This window comes from Hyperolius riggenbachi, chromosome 4, assembly GCF_040937935.1.
Source record: "Hyperolius riggenbachi isolate aHypRig1 chromosome 4, aHypRig1.pri, whole genome shotgun sequence".
Taxonomy (NCBI): Eukaryota; Metazoa; Chordata; class Amphibia; order Anura; family Hyperoliidae; genus Hyperolius; species Hyperolius riggenbachi.
In genome coordinates, this window is record NC_090649.1 from 66,485,757 (window position 1) to 66,509,397 (window position 23,641).

Consider the following 23,641-nt stretch of genomic DNA (forward strand, 5'->3'; position numbering starts at 1 on the left):
CTCGTCACCCTACGCCTTTTAGTTTTCTCTATTTTTGTGATCGAAATCGCGGCCGCGGCAATTTCAATTGCGAAAATAGCGAAAACTAAAAGGCGTAGGGCAGCGGTTTATAGATCATTGGCAAGAGGAGAAAGAGAGCTTTAAAATGATATGCATCTTTCCATAGTTTCTGCACTGCTCGGAGTCCCTTTAAAACAGAAACAATTTGCGATAATTCAGGTTGAAGTGAGCTTGAGATGTCTCCCAGTGCATCACTGCTGTGTGTTTAGCTTCTAAGGGTAACAATGGTTAATTTGCATATATTCAGCAGTGATGCCCTGGGTGATATCTCAAGCTCACTCCAACCTGAATTTCTGTTTTAAGAAAGCAAACTTTTTTGTTTTTCTTAGCATTTTAGTAAGGGGGCTTTTAGGACCATTGTAGTCCCTTACACACTCCAATGAGTTCTAGTTCACCATGAGCTTGCTGCTTAGTCTGTACCTAATAAATGAATAATTAATAGTCAGGAAACTGCATTAGGTATGTAATTATTGACCCTGACATCACCTTGTTAAATAAGTTTGATAACGATGGACTAGTGCTATAGTGGCGCCCAACTCAGGTGCTATGCGGCCTGTGACAAAGCCACCTGCGTTGATGTTTGTATTACTCTACTACACCCACTTGGTGTTACATGGTATTGCACTGTACGGGGCTCTCATGGTCTCAGTGTCTTTTTTTGCTTTTTCTGGAAGGTTTTTTCGGACCCCCAGATATCATTCCAGAATAGGAAGTGAATGATAACCTGCCTTCTGTTGTACTTTTTAGTTCTAACTGTTCGGACTGCTGGGAGCCTTCGGATCATGCTGAGGGTCAGCGTGAAGCACCTTCTGCTGAGGAACATAAAGCAGCCCCCCGCTCCCAACAAGCTGCCGGCCATCCTCAGACTCAGCAGTTGTCCAGCCGTACGGAGGCTACACCAACAAACGCTACACCCAGAATGGGCGGCTCTGGCCAAGAAGCAGCTGAAGGGGAAGGACCCCGAGAGTCTGAGGTGGCACACGCCAGAGGGCATTGTGATAAAGCCTCTGTACACAAAGAGGGACACAGCGGATCTACCGGAGGAGCTGCCAGGGGTGAATCCGTTCACTCGCGGCCCATACCCCACCATGTACACCCACAGGCCCTGGACCATCCGCCAGTACGCTGGCTTCAGCACCGTGGAGGAGAGCAACAAATTCTATAGGGACAACATCAAAGGTAAGCGCCATCCTCAGGGTAATGCAACCACTGCACAGCTCTAGACACTTTTATTTTTTATTTTTAAAGGAATACTGTAGGGGGGGGGGGGGGGGTCGGGGGAAAATGAGTTGAACTTAACCGGGGCTTCTAATGGTCCCCCGCAGACATACTGTGCCTGTGCAGCCGCTCACCGATGCTCCGGCCCCGCCTGCGGTTCACTTCTGGAATTTCAGACTTTAAAGTCTGAAAACCACTGTGCCTGCTGATGTCACCAAGAGCGTCCTGCGCAGGCCCAGTATGGTCTGTGCCTACTCAGTACGCTCCTGGTGACATCAGTTGGCAGTGAGGACACGGCAACACAAGCGCATTGATTTTCAGACATTAAAGTCTGAAATTCCAGAAGTGAACCGGAGGCGGGGCCAGAGCATCGGTGAGAGGCTGTGCAGGCACAGGATGTCTGCAGGGGACCATTAGAAGCCCCGGGTAAGTTCAACTAATTTTCCCTCGACCCCCTACAGTATTTCTTTAAACTCTGGAAAGACAATACACAGATAATATAAGTAATGTAGGCCGTTCCTTGCAAGGGTTAAAAAGCTTGTGCTCTATCCGTGAGGTAAGACTGCTGCAACTGTAGCTCTCCTGGAAACTAAATAAAAGCCATAAAACTTCTGTATACCCAAGCAGCTCAGGGTGACTCAAAACCTTAGGAAAGTATAGGGGACTAAAAGAGACCGAAAAGCCCTCCTACTAAAAAGCAATGCTTATTGCGATTTGCCTTCTTAAAACAAGGTATTTGCGGTAATTCAGCTTTAAGTTACCCACAATGCATCACTACTGAATATGCAAATGATCTCTTTATGCCCCTGAAGCCAAGCTTAGGAGGGAAAGAGTGTTTTATTTTATTTTTTTATGCTATGAAATGCCAGGAACGTTGGAGTTGCTTCCCCACCACAGAGCCATCACCTGACCGCACCCACCGCCTCCCTCTGCACCCTCCCAAGGAACACAGCTATGTGGTGGGCAGGTTCAGCCTTGTACTCAAAGGAAAATAGATTTATTCTGGCAATGTACAAATTCACGTTGCTTACAAAATCAGACCACAGGTTGCCAGATCATTATCACCAGTGAACATGGCCCTTTAACTTCCCATGGTCACTCCTGATTGACTCATTCACCATCTAGAAGATAGCTGTAGATCATTGGCAAGCACATTTAGTTCGTGAAGTAGGTATTTTGTATGCTTTTTCACTTTTTTACGCAGTGTTTATATCATAGCTCACAACTGTCCCTCTTTTGGAGGGACAGTCTCTCTTTGGGAACCCAGTCCCTCTGTCCCTCTTTCTTCCTCATTTGTCCCTCTTTAGGACTGATGTACAGATCTATGTAATACATGTATTTTTCTACTGAAAGATGTGTTTGACTCCAATCTTCATTCCTATCCTTTAAAGAGACTCTGAAGCGAATATTTTTTTGCTAGATTTACCTTTTAATTAGCTTTAGATGTCTCATCAGCGGTAAACCACCGCATCCCTCCCGAAAAACAAGGGCTGCAGACCCACCAAACCTCCGGGCAAACATCCACGTCCAACTTGGACGTGGATTGTGCTGCCCTGAGAGGCCGAGCTGTGAGCTGTAGCTCTGCCTCTCCTGCCGTCAATGGCTGCGCGGATCTCCGCCTCTCCCCGCTCCTCTCTGTGAAGGAAGAGTGAGAGGGGCAGGGAGAGGCGGCGATCCGCCGCGATTGACATCAGAAGAGGCAGTGAGCTCTGCCCCTTCCAGGAAGTGCCGGACAGATTCCCCCCCCCCCCCCCCTCCTGGGATTTGGGGGGTCTGCAGCCCTCGTTTTTCAGGGGGAATGCGGCGGTTTACCGTTAATGAGAGTACTGAAGTGAATTAAAAGGTAAATGTAGCAAAATCTTTTTGCTTCAGACTCTCTTTAAATTGATATATGTATTATTTTCAAATGTTAATATGAAGGAAAATGAACCAGGAAAGAAAGGACCAGTGTGGTTTGAATTATAAATCAACATAGTTTTCATATGAAATCTTTATGGTATGCGTGACTAGGGTTGTGTTGGGGGCGTGGTAAGGGTATGGAAGGGGTGGGGTTTAAGTGTCCCTCTTTCTTATCTCAGAAAGATTGGGTTATATTGGTTATATTCACTTTTCATCCATTTGTTTTTAAATTGATCACTTTCACATTTTTGGTATTTAACCCATTACATTTTCAAAAGATCCCCATTAGCAATGTGTATGTGTACAGTAGATCATACTGTATAAGCCTTAATTGTATTCTTGGTGTTTTTTTGTTTTAAGACGACATCTCCAGCTTCTTATCCATTACCCTCAAGTTTCCTTACAGTGCAGCTAATCATGTTTGGTTATTCTTGCAGCTGGTCAGCAGGGATTGTCTGTGGCATTTGACCTGGCCACCCATCGCGGCTATGACTCTGACAACCCCAGAGTTCATGGAGATGTTGGCATGGCTGGAGTGGCCATTGACACAGTGGAGGACACTAAGATGCTGTTTGATGGTATTCCTTTGGAGAAGATGTCTGTCTCTATGACCATGAATGGTGCTGTTGTACCCATCTTGGCCATGTTCATCGTCACAGGCCAGGAGCAGGGAGTGCCTCAGGAAAAGCTAACTGGAACCATACAGAACGACATCCTGAAGGAGTTTATGGTCAGAAATACATATATATTTCCTCCTGAACCGTCTATGCGTATTATCGCAGATATCTTCCAATACACATCTCAGGTATGATATTCTCTGTGGTGTTTATAGCGAAAGGTATGAGAATTATAGAATAACCCAAATTTCCTTTTGCTGTCTGCTGTCAAATTCTGGGCAAAAGCTAAAATCCTTCAGCAGGCAGTATTCCAGTATATAAATTAAACTACACAGATGCTGGTCATTGGCAGTTTCTGAAATTATTTAAACCTGAAGTGAAAATAAGCTAATAAAATAAACAATTGTATTTATCTTCCTTCTCCTAAAAATGACTTTTTAAGATATTCCACAGTTTTATTTTATGTTTAAATCTACTTTTTTAAGTTTTAACTGTTTTATTGTTTTTGCTCAATGACACATTCATTAAAGTATGCCAGAGCTAAAATCTTTGAACTATTGACCCTTTTTATCTCTTTCCTGCTCTCAGAAGCTATTTTCTGCTAGGAAAGTGTTTTATAGTTGGAATTTCTTATCAGTCAGGGTCACGCTGTAGTTATTTCCTGTCTGAGTCAGGACTGAGTCGGCCACTTACATACCTGATATTTAACTCTTTCAGGCAGAGAAAGAAAAAAGGAACACAGCCTAGTTATTAGTGTGCTAGGCACTGTACATACACATGTCTATCTCATCATGTCACCTTGGGTATCCTCTAAGCATGCTTGACGGTGCCATTATTTATTTAACAAAAATGAATGTGTGAAAAACTTCAGCATGACTTCATCAGTTCCTCACATGCTTATGGTTGAATTTTAGCCCACTTTTCTTTACATCTTTATTTCAGTTTATTACTTGCAGGTTTATACACTGCTCTTTTAAAGACTACCTCCGGTAAAAAAAAAAAAGAGAGAGAGCCTGTCAGGACAGACTCTGTCTTAATGATGACAGACAGGGGGGCGGTGTCAGGCTTAAAGGATATATAAGGCAAACCTAAAAAAGAATAGCTTTACTCACCTGTGGTTTCTTCTAGCCCCTAGAAGTCTCTCTGTACAGAACTGAAGTTCTGCTGTGCTTCATGCTGCCACTGTCCCTTCCGTAAGTTCTCTTTCCACGGCTGGTCAATGGTCTTCTGCACATGTGCGCCACCTGCCTCTCGTGATTACGCTCCTGTGGTTGGGAGCACTTTGAGCTTACCGCGCATGCACAGAGCGTTCCTGGCAAGAGTAGCCCGATCAAAAGAGGTGCACATGCACAGAAGACCATGACCCAGTCAAGGGTTGGGATCTTATGAAGGGGACTGTGGCAGTGCGGAAAACAGTGGAACTTGACAAGGGAGACTTCTAGGGGCTGGAAGAAGCCCTAGGTGTGTAAAGCTTGACTTCTCTAGATTTGCCTCATGTATCCTTTAAAGGGATACTGTAGGGGGGTCGGGGGAAAATGAGCTGAACTTACCCGGGGCTTCTAATGGTCCCCCGCAGACATCCTGTGTTGGCGCAGCCACTCACCGATGCTCCGGCCCCGCCTCCAGTTCACTTCTGGAATTTCTGACTTTAAAGTCAGAAAACCACTGCGCCTGCGTTGCCGTGTCCTCGCTCCCGCCGATGTCACCAGGAGTGTATAGCAGAAGCCCAGTATGGTCTGTGTCTGCGCAGTACGCTCCTGGTGACATCAGCGGGAGCGAGGACACGGCAACGCAGGCGGAGTGGTTTTCTGACTTTAAAGTCAGAAATTCCAGAAGTGAACCGGAGGCGGGGCCAGAGCATCGGGGAGTGGCTGCGCCAACACAGGATGTCTGCGGGGGACCATTAGAAGCCCCGGGTAAGTTCAGCTCATTTTCCCCCGACTCCCCCCCCCCCCCCCTACAGTATCCCTTTAAATACTTACCTGATCGGCTTACACTCCGCCCCCCCCCCCACTTCCTACTTGGGAACACAATTGTGTGCCGTTTTCAAAGTCTGCAGAAGCTCTTCGGAAACCTCTGCCTGTGTTGCAGCAGCCCGCCCCCAGCGTAGGCCGTGGCTGCCAAGCTAAAGGCAGGTTGCAGCAATGCAGATGGTCTTAGCCAAAGCCTCGGCAGAGATTTTGAAAAATACAGCTGCCTGGAAGGATGATGTCAGAGCAGATAGGTTTTTACAGATAACCCCCCCACCCCCCCACCTTAATACTCCATCAAGGAAAAAAATATTTTCCAGGATGTCTGTCAGGACAGCACCCCTCCTTGAGACTTGTCTCTCTTCCCCAAGTTAGACAGGAAGCTAAAAGATTAAAAAAAATGTGCATAACAAACAGGCAGCATAAATATCCGTAGCTCACCCTGAGTCCTCGGTTTGTTTTTCTGTCCCGGACGGGACGCATCGGGGGATCCTTTGCAGGGCTATCTATGTCAGGTGGCAATGGCAGCGCTGTTGCAGGCTGAGCTGTAACGCTGGTCAGGGGAGCCGGCTTTCAGTCTGCACAGCGTGTAGGAGGCTTCTCCCTAATGGGCAGCACCTTTATGTGGCAGGGGCACGCTAAGGTGTCATGCGCTGGCGTCCCGCGTGACCGGAAGGAGGAAGCGCCGATTACAGGCGTAATCCGGCGCAGCTGTATCCACTCCTCGTCAGATGCAGGTAATTGGCAACTTTATTTAAGTGCACTTTAGCATTCCATTTTCCCTCACTCTCTCTGGAAACCTGGAGGACGCCGCAGGCCCTAAGTTGATGAGGATGTTGTGGATCCTGCACTAATTAAGGGCATATTGTGCTTGCAGCCCAAAAAGGATAAGTGTCAAGCTCCCAGCATTATTCATCTTCTGCTTCTACCTCTACTGCTAAAGTGGAAAAGAAATGTCCACTATGCAATGCAAAAATTTCTTCATCCTCAAGCAGAAAACTATGTCACCATTGTACTGATAAAATAGTGAAAAGTGAATCACCTATGATATTTGAAGCTCTTATGAGTTGGATGAGATCAGAAATGTCCACAGCTATTAAAGAAATTAAGGACTCTGCTGTAGCCTCCTCTTCAGCTTCGGTTCCTATTGAATCTCAGCCTGCAACACAACCTGAGGAAAATAATCCTCCACCCGCTTCTCCTCCTGTATCTTTAAATCCAGTGGAAACTAGGAGAAGAGGGGTTGAGGAGTCGATGAGATCTGAGTTATCTGAGGGTGAACTGGAGATATCCTCCTTTGAGGAGATGTCTGAAAACGAGGAGGCTGACAAGAGTGACAGGAGTGCTTTCTCACCACATCTTATTAACGATTTATTATCCGCCATGCATAATACAATGGGTATTGAAACTGAACAAAAATCTCTGACTCCGCTGGATCAAATGTATGAGAGTTTATCTGACCCTCCGACTTTTTTTTATCCCTGTCCATTCGACTCTCAAAACTATGATTAGGAAGGAATGGGATAATCCAAAGAAACAAGCCTTTTAGCCGAGGTCTCTTAACAAACGGTACCCTTTTAGTACCGACGATCAGAAATTCTGGGGTCCCTCTCCTAAGCTTGATCCAGCTTTGTCTAGGGTTTCCAGAAATGCAGACTAGCAGTTTGAGGACTTTGGCACCTCAAAGACCTGATAGATAATAAAAACTGATAATCTTTTAAGGAGAGCATGGGAATCTTCATCTCTTACATTTAAACCTGCTGTAGCTTCCACTGCTGTTGGCAGATCCCTAAAAACCTGGTTGACTGAGACCCAACATGACAATTGCTTCTGGAGTGCCTAGAGAATACATTTGAAACTATTTCCCTAAGCTATCTAATGCTACTAGTGTTGGGCGAACAGTGTTCGCCACTGTTCGGGTTCTGCAGAACATCACCCTGTTCGGGTGATGTTCGAGTTCGGCCGAACACCTGACGGTGCTCGGCCAAACCGTTCGGCCATATGGCCGAACTAAGAGCGCATGGCCGAACGTTCCCCGAACGTTCAGCTAGCGCTGTGATTGGCCGAACGGGTCACGTGGTTCGGACCCGAACGCGCTCTGATTGGCCGAACTGTCACGTGGTTCGGGTAAATAAATACCCGAACCACGTCATATCTCCGCCATTTGTCTGTGGGTTTAGCTTTGGGTAGGCAGGCAGGGTAGTTCGCGCTCCAGCCACGCTAGCCAGGGTCCCCCCCAGTCATTGTGTGTCGCTGCTGGGAACAGTAGTACACCGCTCGTTCAGCCACACTATATAGCATTCTGTGTACTGTTCTGTGTCTGCTGGGAACAGTAGTACACCGCTCGTTCAGCCACACTATATAGCATTCTGTGTACTGTTCTGTGTCTGCTGGGAACAGTAGTACACCGCTCGTTCAGCCACACTATATAGCATTCTGTGTACTGTTCTGTGTCTGCTGGGAACAGTGGTACACCGCTCGTTCAGCCACACTATATAGCATTCTGTGTACTGTTCTGTGTCTGCTGGGAACAGTAGTACACCGCTCGTTCAGCCACACTATATAGCATTCTGTGTACTGTTCTGTGTCTGCTGGGAACAGTGGTACACCGCTCGTTCAGCCACACTATATAGCATTCTGTGTACTGTTCTGTGTCTGCTGGGAACAGTGGTACACCGCTCGTTCAGCCACACTATATAGCATTCTGTGTACTGTTCTGTGTCTGCTGGGAACAGTAGTACACCGCTCGTTCAGCCACACTATATAGCATTCTGTGTACTGTTCTGTGTCTGCTGGGAACAGTGGTACACCGCTCGTTCAGCCACACTATATAGCATTCTGTGTACTGTTCTGTGTCTGCTGGGAACAGTGGTACACCGCTCGTTCAGCCACACTATATAGCATTCTGTGTACTGTTCTGTGTCTGCTGGGAACAGTAGTACACCGCTCGTTCAGCCAGACTATATACCATTGTTTACTGACACTATATAGCAGACTATATAGCATTGTGTGTACACCGCTCAGCCAGACTATATACCATTGTTTACTGACACTCTGTGTACACCGCTCAGCCAGACTATATACCATTGTTTACTGCCACTCTGATTCTGCTGGGAACAGTAGTACACCGCTCGCTCAGCCAGACTATATACCATTGTTTACTGACACTATATAGCAGACTATATAGCATTGTGTGTACACCGCTCAGCCAGACTATATACCATTGTTTACTGACACTCTGTGTACACCGCTCAGCCAGACTATATACCATTGTTTACTGCCACTCTGATTCTGCTGGGAACAGTAGTACACCGCTCGCTCAGCCAGACTATATACCATTGTTTACTGACACTATATAGCAGACTATATAGCATTGTGTGTACACCGCTCAGCCAGACTATATACCATTGTTTACTGACACTCTGTGTACACCGCTCAGCCAGACTATATACCATTGTTTACTGCCACTCTGATTCTGCTGGGAACAGTAGTACACCGCTCACCCGCCACTGTATAGCATTGTGCTCTGTGTCACTGCTGACAATAGTGGTACACCGCTCACCCACCACTGTATAGCATTTCTGTACTGCCACTGTACTGCTGCCAGTCAGCGTGTACTTTAAGTGAAATGAGGAAGAAATCCGGTGAAAGAGGGAGGGGCAAGGGAAGAGGTGTTTCCCCTGACGGTTCACGTACAGGCCACAGGGGAGCACCCAAGAAAACCCACTCAATACTGCCCATGTTGTCCAGGACAACAACCCTCACAGATCCAAAAGAACAGGACCAGATAATTACTTGGATGACCTCTCAAGCGTCCAGCAGTGGGTTAAGCAGCACCAGCACATCACGCACGAGGTCCGAGTCCTCAGCCAGTTAAAGTCTGGGCTTTCTTTGAAGACTGCACTGAGGATGTTACCATGGCGATTTGCAAGGTGTGCAAGACCCGCCTGAGCAGGGGGAAAAGTATTAACAACCTCTCCACCACCAGCATGAGCCGCCACATTCTATCCAAACATCCCACTCTGTGGGCAAACGCGGCAGGACAGGGTACCACCGTACCACCAGCAACACTGCCTCCCTTGGGTTCACCAGACTCACCACCAGACCCGCCTCAGCAGCAGCAGTAGCCCAGCCATTGCGTGGTTCACAACATTCACAAACATCAGACGATGCTGACACTGTCACTTTCCGGACTAGTGCTCTTGAGGTCTCCCAGTGTTCATCAAACACAACAACCAACAGCCCTTCGGTGTGCAGTGCTACGGTTGAGTTGTCTGTCTCTGAGATGTTTGAGCACAAGAGGAAATTGCCAGCAAATGACCCGCGGGCCGTGGCAGTAACAGCCAGCCAGCATAGCCAAGCTTCTGGCCTGCGAAATGCTGCCATATCGAGTGGTGGAGACAAACAGCTTCAAGGGCATGATGTCAGTGGCCATCCCACGTTACGTGGTTCCCAGCCGCTACCACTTTGCGCGCTCTGCAGTGCCTGAGTTGCATGAGCACGTGGTCAGCTAAATAACCCGAAGCTTGAAGAATGCCGTTGCCTGCAAGGTTCACCTCACCACTGACACCTGGACAAGTGCGTTCGGCCAGGGTCGATACATCTCCCTTACCGCGCACTGGGTGAACCTTGTGGAGCCTGGCAGTGATTCCTCACCTGCTACGGCGCGGGTGTTGCCCACGCCGCAAACAGCTGCACCGCCGTCCCTCCCACTGGATAACAACAGCAGCACCTACCTCTCTGACTCCTTCTCCTCCAACGCATCTCAAAGCTGTACCTCATCCGGAAACGCTAACCCAGCACCAGCAGCAGTAGGATCGTGGAAGCAGTGCAGCACAGCTGTTGGCATGCGTCAGCAAGCGTTGCTGAAGCTGATCTGCCTTGGGGATAAGCAGCACACAGGGGAGGAAATTTGGAGGGGAATAAAGGAACAGACGGATTTGTGGCTGGCACCGCTGGACCTGAAACCGGGCATGAAGCTAGACACCTGGCACGAACTGGCAATGTACGCAATAGAGGTGCTGGCTTGCCCGGCAGCCAGCGTTATGTCGGAACGCTGTTTCAGTGCTGCCGGAGGCATCATCACAGATCGGCGTATCCGCCTCTCCACAGAAAATGCAGACCGTCTGACTCAAATTAAAATGAATCAATCCTGGATTGGAAACGACTACGCAACACTCCTGGACCCCAACCAAGTAACATGACCGATGAACATCTGGGATGGTTTAGCGTTTCCGGTCCCTGTTTATTGAACCTCTCATCTGTATTACATTTATGACTGCATGGCGGCAAAAAGCATTGCTGCTATATCCGCACGCTTTTTGTCCTCATGCAAGGCCTGGGTTGTTGTGTCTCACAAAGCGTGGCCTTCTCCTCCTGCGCCTCCTCCTGTTCCATCACGTGTGCTGCTGCTGCTGCTGCTGCTGCTGGGTTACCGTTGCCGGTCCCTGTTTATGGAACCTCTTATCTTTATTACATTTATGACTACATGGCGGTACAAAGCATGCTATCCGCACGCTTTTTGTCCTCATGCAAGGCCTGGGTTGTTGTGTCTCACAAAGCGTGGCCTTCTCCTCCTGCGCCTCCTCCTGTTCCATCACGTGTGCTGCTGCTGCTGCTGCTGCTGGGTTAGCGTTGCCGCGTGGTCCCTGTTTATTGAACCTCTTATCTTTATTACATTTATGACTACATGGCGGTACAAAGCATGCTATCCGCACGCTTTTTGTCCTCATGCAAGGCCTGGGTTGTTGTGTCTCACAAAGCGTGGCCTTCTCCTCCTGCGCCTCCTCCTGTTCCATCACGTGTGCTGCTGCTGCTGCTGCTGCTGCTGGGTTACCGTTGCCGGTCCCTGTTTATGGAACCTCTTATCTTTATTACATTTATGACTACATGGCGGTACAAAGCATGCTATCCGCACGCTTTTTGTCCTCATGCAAGGCCTGGGTTGTTGTGTCTCACAAAGCGTGGCCTTCTCCTCCTGCGCCTCCTCCTGTTCCATCACGTGTGCTGCTGCTGCTGCTGCTGCTGGGTTAGCGTTGCCGCGTGGTCCCTGTTTATTGAACCTCTTATCTTTATTACATTTATGACTACATGGCGGTACAAAGCATGCTATCCGCACGCTTTTTGTCCTCATGCAAGGCCTGGGTTGTTGTGTCTCACAAAGCGTGGCCTTCTCCTCCTGCGCCTCCTCCTGTTCCATCACGTGTGCTGCTGCTGCTGCTGCTGCTGCTGGGTTACCGTTGCCGGTCCCTGTTTATGGAACCTCTTATCTTTATTACATTTATGACTACATGGCGGTACAAAGCATGCTATCCGCACGCTTTTTGTCCTCATGCAAGGCCTGGGTTGTTGTGTCTCACAAAGCGTGGCCTTCTCCTCCTGCGCCTCCTCCTGTTCCATCACGTGTGCTGCTGCTGCTGCTGCTGCTGGGTTAGCGTTGCCGCGTGGTCCCTGTTTATTGAACCTCTTATCTTTATTACATTTATGACTACATGGCGGTACAAAGCATGCTCTCCGCACGCTTTTTGTCCTCATGCAAGGCCTGGGTTGTTGTGTCTCACAAAGCGTGGCCTTCTCCTCCTGCGCCTCCTCCTGTTCCATCACGTGTGCTGCTGCTGGGTTAGCGTTGCCGCGTGGTCCCTGTTTATTGAACCACTTATCTTTATTACATTTATGACTGCATGGTGGTACAAAGCATGCTATCCGCACGCTTCTTGTCCTCATGCAAGGCCTGGGTTGTTGTGTCTCAAAGCGTGGCCTTCTCCTCCTGCGCCACCCTCCTCCTGTTCCATCACGTGTGCTGCTGCTGGGTTAGCATTACCGGTCCCTTTTCCTGGAACCTCTTATATGTATTACATTTATGACTGCATGCCGACAAAAAGCATGTTACCTGTGCAAAGAAAACAGACATTTCCCGCATTTAAAAGACAGTTTTCCCTTTGAAACTTTAAAATCGATTTTCTCAAAAACTATAAGCTCTTTTTGCTAAATTTTTTTTTCCTCTTGTACCCACTCCCAAGGTGCACATACCCTGTAAATTTGGGGTATGTAGCATGTAAGGAGGCTTTACAAACCACAAAAGTTCGGGTCCCCATTGACTTCCATTATGTTCGGAGTTCGGGTCGAACACCCGAACATCGCGGACATGTTCGGCCTGTTCGGCCCGAACCCGAACATCTAGATGTTCGCCCAACACTAAATGCTACCAATTTTCTTACTGGTGCTGCTGATGACACAGTGAAACTTACTGCAAGAACGACTGCTTTAGTAAATTCTGCCAGACGTGGTGTGTGGGTTAAGACATGGAAGGGAGATAACTCCTCAAAATCCAAACTGTGTGGAGTTCCTTGTGAAGGGGGGGTTATTATTTGGATCTGAACTGGATGAAACTTTAGACAGAACAGCTGATGTTAAGAAAAGGGTTTTTCAGCCTAAACGTACCTTTCGAGGTCACACAAAGCAGGATTCTGACAACAAATCTACCTCAAAAAGGAGATGGGCCCTCAATAAAACGCAGAAGGGGAAATCGAACTTTACCTCTCAACCTTCAACTCAGTCTAACAAACAATGACGCCAGTCAGAGAGGTACCAGCGGGTCAACAGGGTCTAGGTTATTACTCCCCGGTATTCCTAGTAAAGCAGCCTCAGGGGGAATTTCGACTCATCCTGAATTTAAAGGAATTAAACAAGTCAGTAAAATACAGAAGGTTTCGGATGGACAATATTTACTCTGTGATAAATCTTTTACAGAAAAATTGCTTAATATCATCTCTGGATTTAAAAGACGCATACCTGCATGTTCCAATACATCTGAGATCTCCGCAATTCCTTAGGTTTGCTATACATCAGGAGGGAAAGGTAAGACATTTCCAGTTTAAGGCATTACCTTTTGGCAATTCACTCTGCTCCATGGTTATTCACGAAGATTATGTCGGAAGTTTTAGCTGTCATTAGGAGCAAATCTATATCATTTCTGGGTTACCTTGATGATTTGTTAATTTGGGGAGATTCTACAGACTCAGTGTTAGCTCAATTAGAATCAGCTATTGCTTTTTTGAAGTCATTAGGATGGCTGGTAAACTGGTCTAAATCGTCTCTCCACCCTGCTCGGCTCATGTAATTTTTAGGGTTCAATATTTCTACCTCTGATGAGAAAGTATTGTTACCGAACAGAAAGATTTCTGCGATTCTTAATGCTGTTTCTTCTTTCCAGCAGGCTTATTATATCTCTCTCAGAAAAGCTATGGCAATCCTAGGACTGCTGACTTCCGCTTTTCCCGCCATCCAGTGGAGTCAGTTTCATTCCAGGGTTCTACAGATTTGGATCCTCAAAGAGTGGAACAGAGATGTAAAATCCCTAGACAAGAGAGTATTAGTTCCTCACAGTGTAAAGGTGTCACTCATGTGGTGGCAAGATCTCGCACATCTATCAGAAGGTGGTCTGTGGCATTATCCCTGTCAATCAATGAGAACGACAGATGCCAGCCTGTGGGGTTGGGGAACCCACATGGATTGCCTTCCAGCTCAGGGACAATAGTCCAACAGACCGAGAGTAAGATCCTCAAACAGCAGGGAACTTCAAGCAGTTTGGTATGCTCTACAACAGTGTTTCTCAACATTTTATTGGTAAATACCCATTTTAAAGCCCTGTACTCACCAAGTACCCCCCAGGCATACTAAATATTATCACTAGTACCCCTTGACAAATGTATATTTAATCATAGTACATGATAATTGGTTCTAAACCGTTTCCAAGCATTTATGATTGCTTTTAATTAGCTAAAACACTAACTTGGTGTTGTTTAAAAAGGATTTATCATTTTCTAAAACTCTAACTTTGTTATTCTTGGTTAAGTATATCAAGGCCGCGTACCCCCTGGAACCATCAGAAGTACCCCCTGGGGTATGTGTACCACACGTTGAGAACCGATGCTCTACAACACTTCAGTAAAACAGATAAGCCAACGTCACATGCTAATAAGAACAGACAACAGCAGTGTGGTGGCTTACCTGAATCGGCAGAGCGGAACAAGAAGTCCAATTCTGTGGTCTCAGACTATGCGGATCATGAATTGGTCAGAAATGAACCTCAAATCTCTCAGAGCCACACACTTAAAGGGTGCATCCAAACAGCTGGCGGACTTTCTCAGCAGATCTCCCCTGAAACAGGACAATTGGGCCCTGAATCCATTAGTATTTCAGGAGATCATAAATCAGTGGGGTTCTCCAGAGGTGGACTTATTCGCCAACAGGAAGAATACCAAGTGTCTGAAGTTTTGTTCACTGTGCCCCCAGGACAAACCTTGGGCAGTGGATGCCTTTTCTCTAAATTGGGGAATCCATCTCATGTACAGCTTTCCTCCGATATCCCTCATTCCGCAAGTACTGAACAAGATCATCCAGGGTCAGGCCCGGATGATTCTAATAGCTCCATTCTGGCCGAAAAGACCCTGGTTCACATTGCTACAGAAACTGGCAGTATCTCAACCAATTATTCTACCCGATCGACAGGATCTACTTCAGCAGGGTATGGCATTTCATCCCAACCTTCAACTTCTTCACCTTACGGCATGGAACCTGAGTGGAATATCTTAAAAGCAAAAGGATTTTCAGATAACTTAACTGAAACCTTAATACAATCTAGGAAGAAAGTTACTAGAATTATTTATCAGAAGGCATGGAGGATCTACTCGGAATGGTGTAAGGAAAGATCTATGGATATAACCTTATCCTCTTTGGTTCTTGAATTTCTTCAGCAAGGCTTTCAGAAAGGATTGAGTATCAGCACATTGAAGGTACAAACTTCTGCAATCAGTGTATTTTTAGAAAGAAAGTTAGCAGCAGAGGAATATTTTATTAGATTGTTTCAGGCAGTGAAAAGAGACTTCGTCCAGTAATACGTTCCAGAATCCCTTCCTGGGATTTAAATACTGTCCTTCACGCTATGTGTGCACCACCATTTGAACCATTGGAGGAAATTTCGGATAAATTTCTTTCTCTAAAAACTGCTTTTCTCTTAGCAATTACAACTGCTAGAAGAGTTGGTGAACTTCAGGCCTTGTCAATCCGAGAACCGTATTGTATAATTTCAGATGACAGAATAACTTTACTCCTTGATATCTCATTTCTTCCTAAAGTAGTATCCAGGTTCTACAGATCTCAGGAAATATACTTACCTTCTTTTTGTCCTAATCCATCCACTGATAAGGAAAAGAGATTACATTGCTTGGATGTAAGAAGATGCATTCTTCACTACCTAGAAAGAACAAGAAATTGGAGAAAATCGGATGCAATGTTAGTCTTGTTCGGTGGAAAATTAAGAGGAAATAAGGCTTCTAAAGCCACATTGACAAGATGGATCAAACAGTCTATTACGATTTCTTACTAGTCACAAGGGAAACTGCTTACTTCTACAATTAAAGCTCATTCAACAAGAGGTGTATCAACATCCTGGGCAGAGAGGGCTGGTGCATCTATTGAACAGATTTGCAAAGCAGCAACCTGGTCCAGCCAGAACACCTTTGTCAAGCACTACAGACTATGGGCCCGTTCAGATCACAAATGCGGATGGCCATGCGTGCGGAACGCATGCGGAAACGCAACGCGTACGAACGCACGCCATCCGCGTTTGTGTGCGTTGCGTGGCTGATCCCATCACTGAAAAGTGAATGGGACAGCCACGCGTTTTAGCAAAATCTGCGTGCAGCATGCGTTCCTGGACCGCACAGGTCCGGAACGCATGCAGTGTGAACATCAGATATTGCACTCTATGCAATGTCTGATGTCGTGCGTTTCGGCCACCTGCACGCATTTCCAAAACGCGGCTGGAAACGTGTGCAGTGTGAACGGGCCCTTAATGTCTTATCCTGTGCAGATTTGAGTTTTGGCAGAAAGGTTCTACAGGCAGTCATCCCACCCTAAGATTTAATCTTGTCTATCTCTCAAGATGGGGTGCTGTCCTGACAGACGTCCTGGGAAAGACCACATTTACTTACTGTAAAGTCTTTTCCAGGAATCGGAAGGACAGCACCCCTACGACCCACCCGGTGTGGGAAGGATTAAGGTAAATATGTGTGTATTTGTACATGTATATACGGTAATACAGTATGAAAATTTTTTTTTTTTTATTTATTTATTTTTTTTTTTTTGAGCATCAAGTAGGGTCCGTGTAATCTTTTTTTATTAACTGAGGACTCGGGGTGAGCTACGGATATTTATGCTGCCTGCCTGCTTGTTATGCAATTTTTTTTTTAATCTTTTAGCTTCCTGTCCAACTTTGGGAAGAGAGACAAGTCTCAAGGAGGGGTGCTGTCCTTCCGACTCCTGGAAAATACTTTACCGTAAGTAAATGTGGACTTTTTTTACATAAATAAATGAAATGAATTGTGCATTATAGTGGCACAGTCATAGGTGGAGCTGTATGGAATCCTGCTCCTGGCTATCAATAAACATCCCAATTTTTTTCTTTCTTTTTGTTCTACAGTACATGCCAAAATTTAACTCAATCTCCATTAGTGGGTACCACATGCAGGAGGCGGGAGCGGATGCTGTGTTGGAGCTGGCATATACTGTAGCAGATGGTTTGGAGTACTGCAGGACCGGGCTGAAAGCTGGCCTAACCATTGATGAATTTGCACCCAGGTAAGTAAAAAAAAAATGTATAATTACGGCAGCGTCTTTTTGTAAAACTAAGCTTTAAAGAACCACGCTCGCGAAAAATTGTAAAATTTAAAAGTAAATTTAGAAGTATGTTTCTTTCAGAGTAAAATGAGCTATCAATTACTTTTCTCCTATATTTCTTTCACTTAGTTAGAATAAATCTGACAGAACTGGCAGGTTTTTGAGTAGTCCGTCTCTTCATGGGGGGATTTCATTTGTTCTTTACAAAAGTACTCCCTGGAAAGAATCTCTACAAAGATGCAGAAGATGGAAGTGTGAGGGGTGCAGCTTGGCATTGTAAGCAGGTCTAAGTTACCATTACGGCCTGCTGAATAGCAGTGGGATCATGCACATGCAATTTTTAGACTCAAAGTGGATCCGAGGTGAACTTTTACACATTGCATAATTGTGTTCCTTTCCTATTGTTTATAGGGCATTCCTTAAGCCAAATACTTTTTTGTTTTTGTTTTAATACTCTAATTCCCTATAAACTAAACAAGCCATGCCCACAGGTTTTCAGAGAGCCTTGGAAGTAGCAAGGGCTTATGGGAGCTCAGTCTGGGCAGGAGGAGGGGGAGGTGTTACTAGCTATTGATTTCAGAGGCAGAGGGGAGGAGGTGGGGGGATTAGGCTGATGGCTCAAGATACAGATAAGCCTGCCTCTGTGTAATGTTTACAAACAACATGGCCGCTGTCATTGTATCACAGGAATAAATAATCTTATTCTATTAATGCTGTTTGCAGCTAGATTTGCTGTGTAAACCATCTAAACTTTACATAAGATATATAGACAAGTTACTTGTTATAGTTCGTTTTTCATAGTTACATAGTTATTTTGGTTGAAAAAAGACATACGTCCATCGAGTTCAACCAGTATAAAGTACAACACCAGCCTGCTCCCTCACATACCCCTGTTGATCCAGAGGAAGGCGAAAAAACCCCCACCAGGCATGGTCCAATTAGCCCCAAATGGGAAAAATTCCTTCCCGACTCCAGATGGCAATCAGATAAAATCCCTGGATCAACATCATTAGGCATTACCTAGTAATTGTAGCCATGGATGTCTTTCAACGCAAGGAAAGCATCTAAGCCCCCTTTAAATGCAGGTATAGAGTTTGCCATAACGACTTCCTGTGGCAATGCATTCCACATCTTAACCACTCTTACTGTAAAGAACCCTTTCCTAAATAAATGGATCTCGGATCCGCTTTAATCAATGGGCTTTCCTTCTCATTAGGTTGTCATTCTTTTGGGGCATCGGGATGAATTTTTACATGGAAATAGCCAAGATGAGAGCAGGGCGACGTCTCTGGGCACAACTGATCGAGAAGCAGTTCCAGCCCAAGGAGCAGAAATCTCTGTTACTGCGTGCTCACTGCCAGACCTCCGGCTGGTCTCTTACTGAACAGGTGAGGGCGCTCTTCCACCTATAGATACTTGAAATGACTGAGGGGCAGTATGGTGGCATAGTAGTTAGCACTCTTGCCTTGCTGCACTGGTTCGAATCCCAGCCAGGGCAAATTCTGTATGTTCTCCCTGTATCTGTGTGGGTTTCCTCCGGGCACTCCAGTTTCCTCCCACATCCCAAAAACATACACATAAGTTAATTGGCTTCCCCCTAGACTATGTTACATACAGTACACAAGCCATACATAGACATATGGCTATGGTAGGGATTAGAATACGAGTCCTTTGAGGGACAGTTACGTGACAAGACAATATACTCTGAATAGTGCTGCGGAAAATGGCGCAATATAAATACTAAATAATAATAGATTTCAGGCGCTCAGCATAGCAATAAATCTTGGGTGGTTTGGAATTGAACTCTGTAGGAAAATACCACCAACCCCAATATGGTGAGTGGAGAACAGATGAGGGAAATGTTAGACATTATCCATTTCCATCGCCCGGACGTGAAGCTCACGTCCGGGTGGCTGCTCTGATGCGCTCCCGCGGTGTCCCCCGGTAGCCCTGGGATCAACGAAAGGGAACATGGTTCCCAATCACCGATCCCTGTCCCCCGCAGAAAAACCAAAGCGCTCACACATGAGGCTTAAGTTCTTCTGCCCGGAAAAAATTCCGCATCCCCCTTGTACTTCCGCTTAGCGAGAAGTACAAGGAGGGAAAACAAAAATAAAATAGTAAAACTACATCTACAGATTTTTTACTTTACATTTTACACATTTAAAGAGACACTGAAGTGAAAAAAAAATATATGATATAATGAATTGGTTGTGTACTATGAATAATTACTGGTACTAGAAGATTAGCAGCAAAGAAAATATTCTCATATTTTTATTTTCAGGTATATAGTGTTTTTTCTAACATTGCATCATTCTCTAATATGTGCAGATTACACAACACTCAGCATTCAAAATGATTCTTTCAGAGCAGTCTGTGAACTAATGACCTCTCCTCTGGCAGAGGAAAAGTAAACAATTAACTAACAGTTGAGATAATAAAAGTCAGAAAACAGCCCTCTCCATGACTTTGAAAGTCGTAGAGCTTAATGGCTTTTTTGTATAGAGATAACAACTGGAGTTTCTTAAATCTTCCTGTACTGGAAACAATTAAACTGATGTATCTGATCTTAATGTTTTATTTCTTAGCTGTACTACACATACAAATCATAATATCATAATTTTTTTTCCGCTTCAGTGTCTCTTTAACAACATTAAAAATGAACGGTTTATGTCCCACGCCAAAATATTACCCAAATACATTTTTTTTAATGGGAAAAAAAAATACAATTAAAAAAACAAACAAAACATAAATAGTTACCTAAGGGTCTGAACTTTTTAAATCTGCATGTGAAGAGGGTGTACTACAAACATTTTTTAAATTATAAGCTTGTAAATAGTGATGGGCGCAAAACGGAAACAATGCACCTTTATTTCCAAATAAAATATTGGTGCCATACATTGATAGGGACAAAATGTAAATGGTATAATAACCGAGACATACGGGCAAAAAAAATACATAGGTTTTAATTATGGTAGCATGGATTATTTTAAAGCTATAATGGCCGAAAACTGAGAAATAATGAATTTTTTCCATTTTTTCCTTATTAATCCTGTTAAAATGCATTTATAAATAAATAATTCTTAGCAAAATGTACCACCCAAAAAAAGCCTAATTAGTACCGGAAAAAACAAGAGAGATCAATAAAGTGTGATAAGTAGTGATAAAGTTATTAGCGAATGAATGGGAGGTGAAAATTGCTCTGATGTAGAAGGTGAAAAATCCCCGCGGGCTGAAATGGTTATGCTAACCCCCGTGCCATCCCTCAAAGTGTACTGTATACCTGTCAGGCACAATGTTAAAATCACTGGTAGGTAAATTCAATGACTTAGATTAACTCATTGCAGTGGAACCCTTCCAATGGTTAGATTATATTAGGCAACTATTGAACAATGAGATCTTGAAGGTCATCTGTTCACAGCAGGAAGAATGGACAAGCATAAGGATGCAAGGGACTTTGATGAGGGCCAGATTGTGGTTAGATGACTGGATCAGAGTGTGTGACTCTCTAAACTGTTTGAAGTACATTGACTTTTTCTCAACCCCCACCCCGCTGATGAAAGCTTTTGTTTGCTCATTGCTACTGCTAATCACAGGGATCAGAGAAGAGGTAGAATGTTTTTTTTAGTAATGACCCACACTGTTAAATATACATTTTTAAAGTGCTATTAAGTTGCTAAAGATGGTGGTCGGTTCACTTTAATGTTCTCCTTTAACCCCCCGCCAGGATCCGTACAACAACGTCATCCGCACTGTGATTGAAGGCATGGCTGCTGTTTTCGGCGGTACGCAGTCGCTGCACACAAACTCATTTGACGAAGCGCTGGGACTGCCCACAGTGAAGAGCGCCAGAATAGCGCGGAACACTCAGATCATCATCCAGGAGGAGTCTGGAATCCCCAAAGTGGCCGATCCCTGGGGAGGCTCTTATATGATGGAGTGTCTAACTGAAGATGTCTACCAAGCGGCTCTGAAGGTGCTCCACCTTTACATAATTCCTCTTACCTTCTTCATAAGGTGTAAAGTAATACTCCACCCTCTGAAATTCACAGGGCAATATTTTAAAAAGTTTTGTATTACCTATTTCACCACCTGCTGGTGATGTATGGTACCCGTATTTATGTAAATTAGGAGACCAAAAAACAGCATATCCGTTGAATTTTTAATATATCCAAGAAGTGCAAAAAGTTTATTCACAAATCTTCAAAAGAAATTCATCTTAAGACTTGACACCCTATAAAACAGGTATGTCAAACCGGTCCTACGAGGGCCGAGGTCCTCACACATTTTTGACATAGCTCAAATGAATTGATGGGTCTAAATCAGGAATTGTTTGTGAAGGCCTGAAGAAGGGTCTACCCGAAACAAGTCGACGTTGTCGTCTTCTAAAAACAATTGATCTTACTGTTTTGATATTGTTCCTTTTATGGGATGTCATGTCTTAAGATGAACTTCTTTTAAAGATTTGTAGGTGCAGTATCAACACAGTAAGAGCAATTGTTTTTGGAAGACGGCAACATCGACTTGTTTCAGGTAAACCCTCCTTCAGGCCTTTACAAACAATTGTGTACATCTGCACTACACACACACCTTGGTCGGTCCTGCCTGTTTGCAGTGTTTTTCTAGAGTTGGAAGTATTGATTCCTGGCTTGGTTGTTGCCCAGATGCTGTTCCTTTCATTGCCCTATCCACTTTTCAAATTGATATTCCTGGCTTAGTTGTGATCCAGAAGGTTTTCTATCCTATACTGTGTGTATAGTGCAGATGTACACAATTGTTTGTGAAGGCCCGAAGAAGGGTCTACCCGAAACAAGTCGACGTTGTCGTCTTCTAAAAACAATTGATCTTACTGTTTTGATATTGCTCCTTTTATGGGATGTCCTGTCTTAAGATTAACTTCTTTTGAAGATTTGTAATAAACTTTTTGCACTTTTTGGTTATTAAAAAATTCAAGCTCATCTTTATGAAAACTTTTTGGTCTCTTCAAATGATTTAGTATGTATTTAGCCTTGTATGCATACTGATGTATAGTTACCCGACCTATCCCAAAGGCAACACCGCACTGTGCCGAGCAGCTTAGCAGGTGGTGCATATGTAATGTGGACTTTCAGTATAGTTTCATATTAACCCTTAGACTGCCAATATATTTTTTTAAAGAAAGCTTAAAGAGACTCTGTAACAAAATTTTCATCCTTATTTCTTCTATCCTATAAGTTCCTATACCTGTTCTAATGTGCTCTGTCTTACTGCAGCCTTTCCTAGTTGCACAGTGGCTGTATTATCTCTGTTATCTAATCTAATCTTCTTTCCTCTGACGGCTTTGTTGGGCTCAGGCAGGAATGTGCTGCTCTGCTTGTGATAGGATAGAAGCTATACACACCCTCTCCACGCCCCCTCCAGGCTCTGTGTGGGTCACACACTGAGCTACTCTCAGCCTATCACGTGCTGTTACCACTGCCTAAAACTGGCAATTATAAGCCAGGATCACAGCAGGGAGTGGCAGAAACAGCACAGAGGGGCCCAGGAAAACATAATGAATAGAATGGTATGCTTTTTATTGTAAGAGTTTTAGAGTACAGATTCTCTTTAAAGTGAGTGCCATCTATGTTTGAATTGCGTTTATTTAAAGTGACACTGTAGGGAAAATAAGCTTATGAGATAATGAATTGAATATGTAGTGTGGATAATGAATAGAACATTCATTTTCAATTATACATCTTTATTGATAATATTGCATCCTGTCATATTTGCAGTTTAGAAACCACACTCTGTATCTTAAGCTATAAATAATAATAACAACAATAACCCTTTCTTTATGCTTAATATAAATACATTATCATAAATAATGACCACTTTTCTGCAGTTAAACCTTATCTCAAGCTGTTGCTCACTGTTTCTTGGCAGTTTAAATGCTTCAGAAAACAGGGCTGAGTTTGACCAAGGTGGTCAAATAGCTCAGAGAGGCTCTTTTGCATAGATAACTGAAATGTTTTAACTCTTCCTGTACTGGAAAACAACTCAAGACTTTTTTCTTTGCTACTAATGTTCTATTTGTTAGCTGTACTACACATACAATTCATTATATCATAAGTTTATTTTTGCTTCAGATTTGCTTTCATTTCTTGCCAAGATCTACATGTACTCAAGTCCACATCAGTCAGTACGGATGTCATCGAGGTGCAAATGAATTTCAGATGA

General features: G+C 44.6%; 1 protein-coding gene across 2 annotated transcripts in view; it reads left to right on the top strand.

Annotated features, from left to right (window-relative positions):
* The window catches only part of MMUT (methylmalonyl-CoA mutase), a 92,901-nt gene that overhangs the window by 13,410 nt on the left and 55,850 nt on the right, over positions 1-23,641 (top strand). For both annotated transcript variants that reach the window (XM_068280147.1, XM_068280146.1), the window contains exons 2-6: positions 808-1,239; positions 3,615-3,982; positions 17,247-17,404; positions 18,660-18,831; positions 21,171-21,419. In XM_068280147.1, coding sequence (XP_068136248.1) covers positions 843-1,239; positions 3,615-3,982; positions 17,247-17,404; positions 18,660-18,831; positions 21,171-21,419 — 1,344 coding nt within the window. In that variant the 5' untranslated portion in view covers positions 808-842. The remainder of the gene's footprint in view (positions 1-807; positions 1,240-3,614; positions 3,983-17,246; positions 17,405-18,659; positions 18,832-21,170; positions 21,420-23,641) is intronic.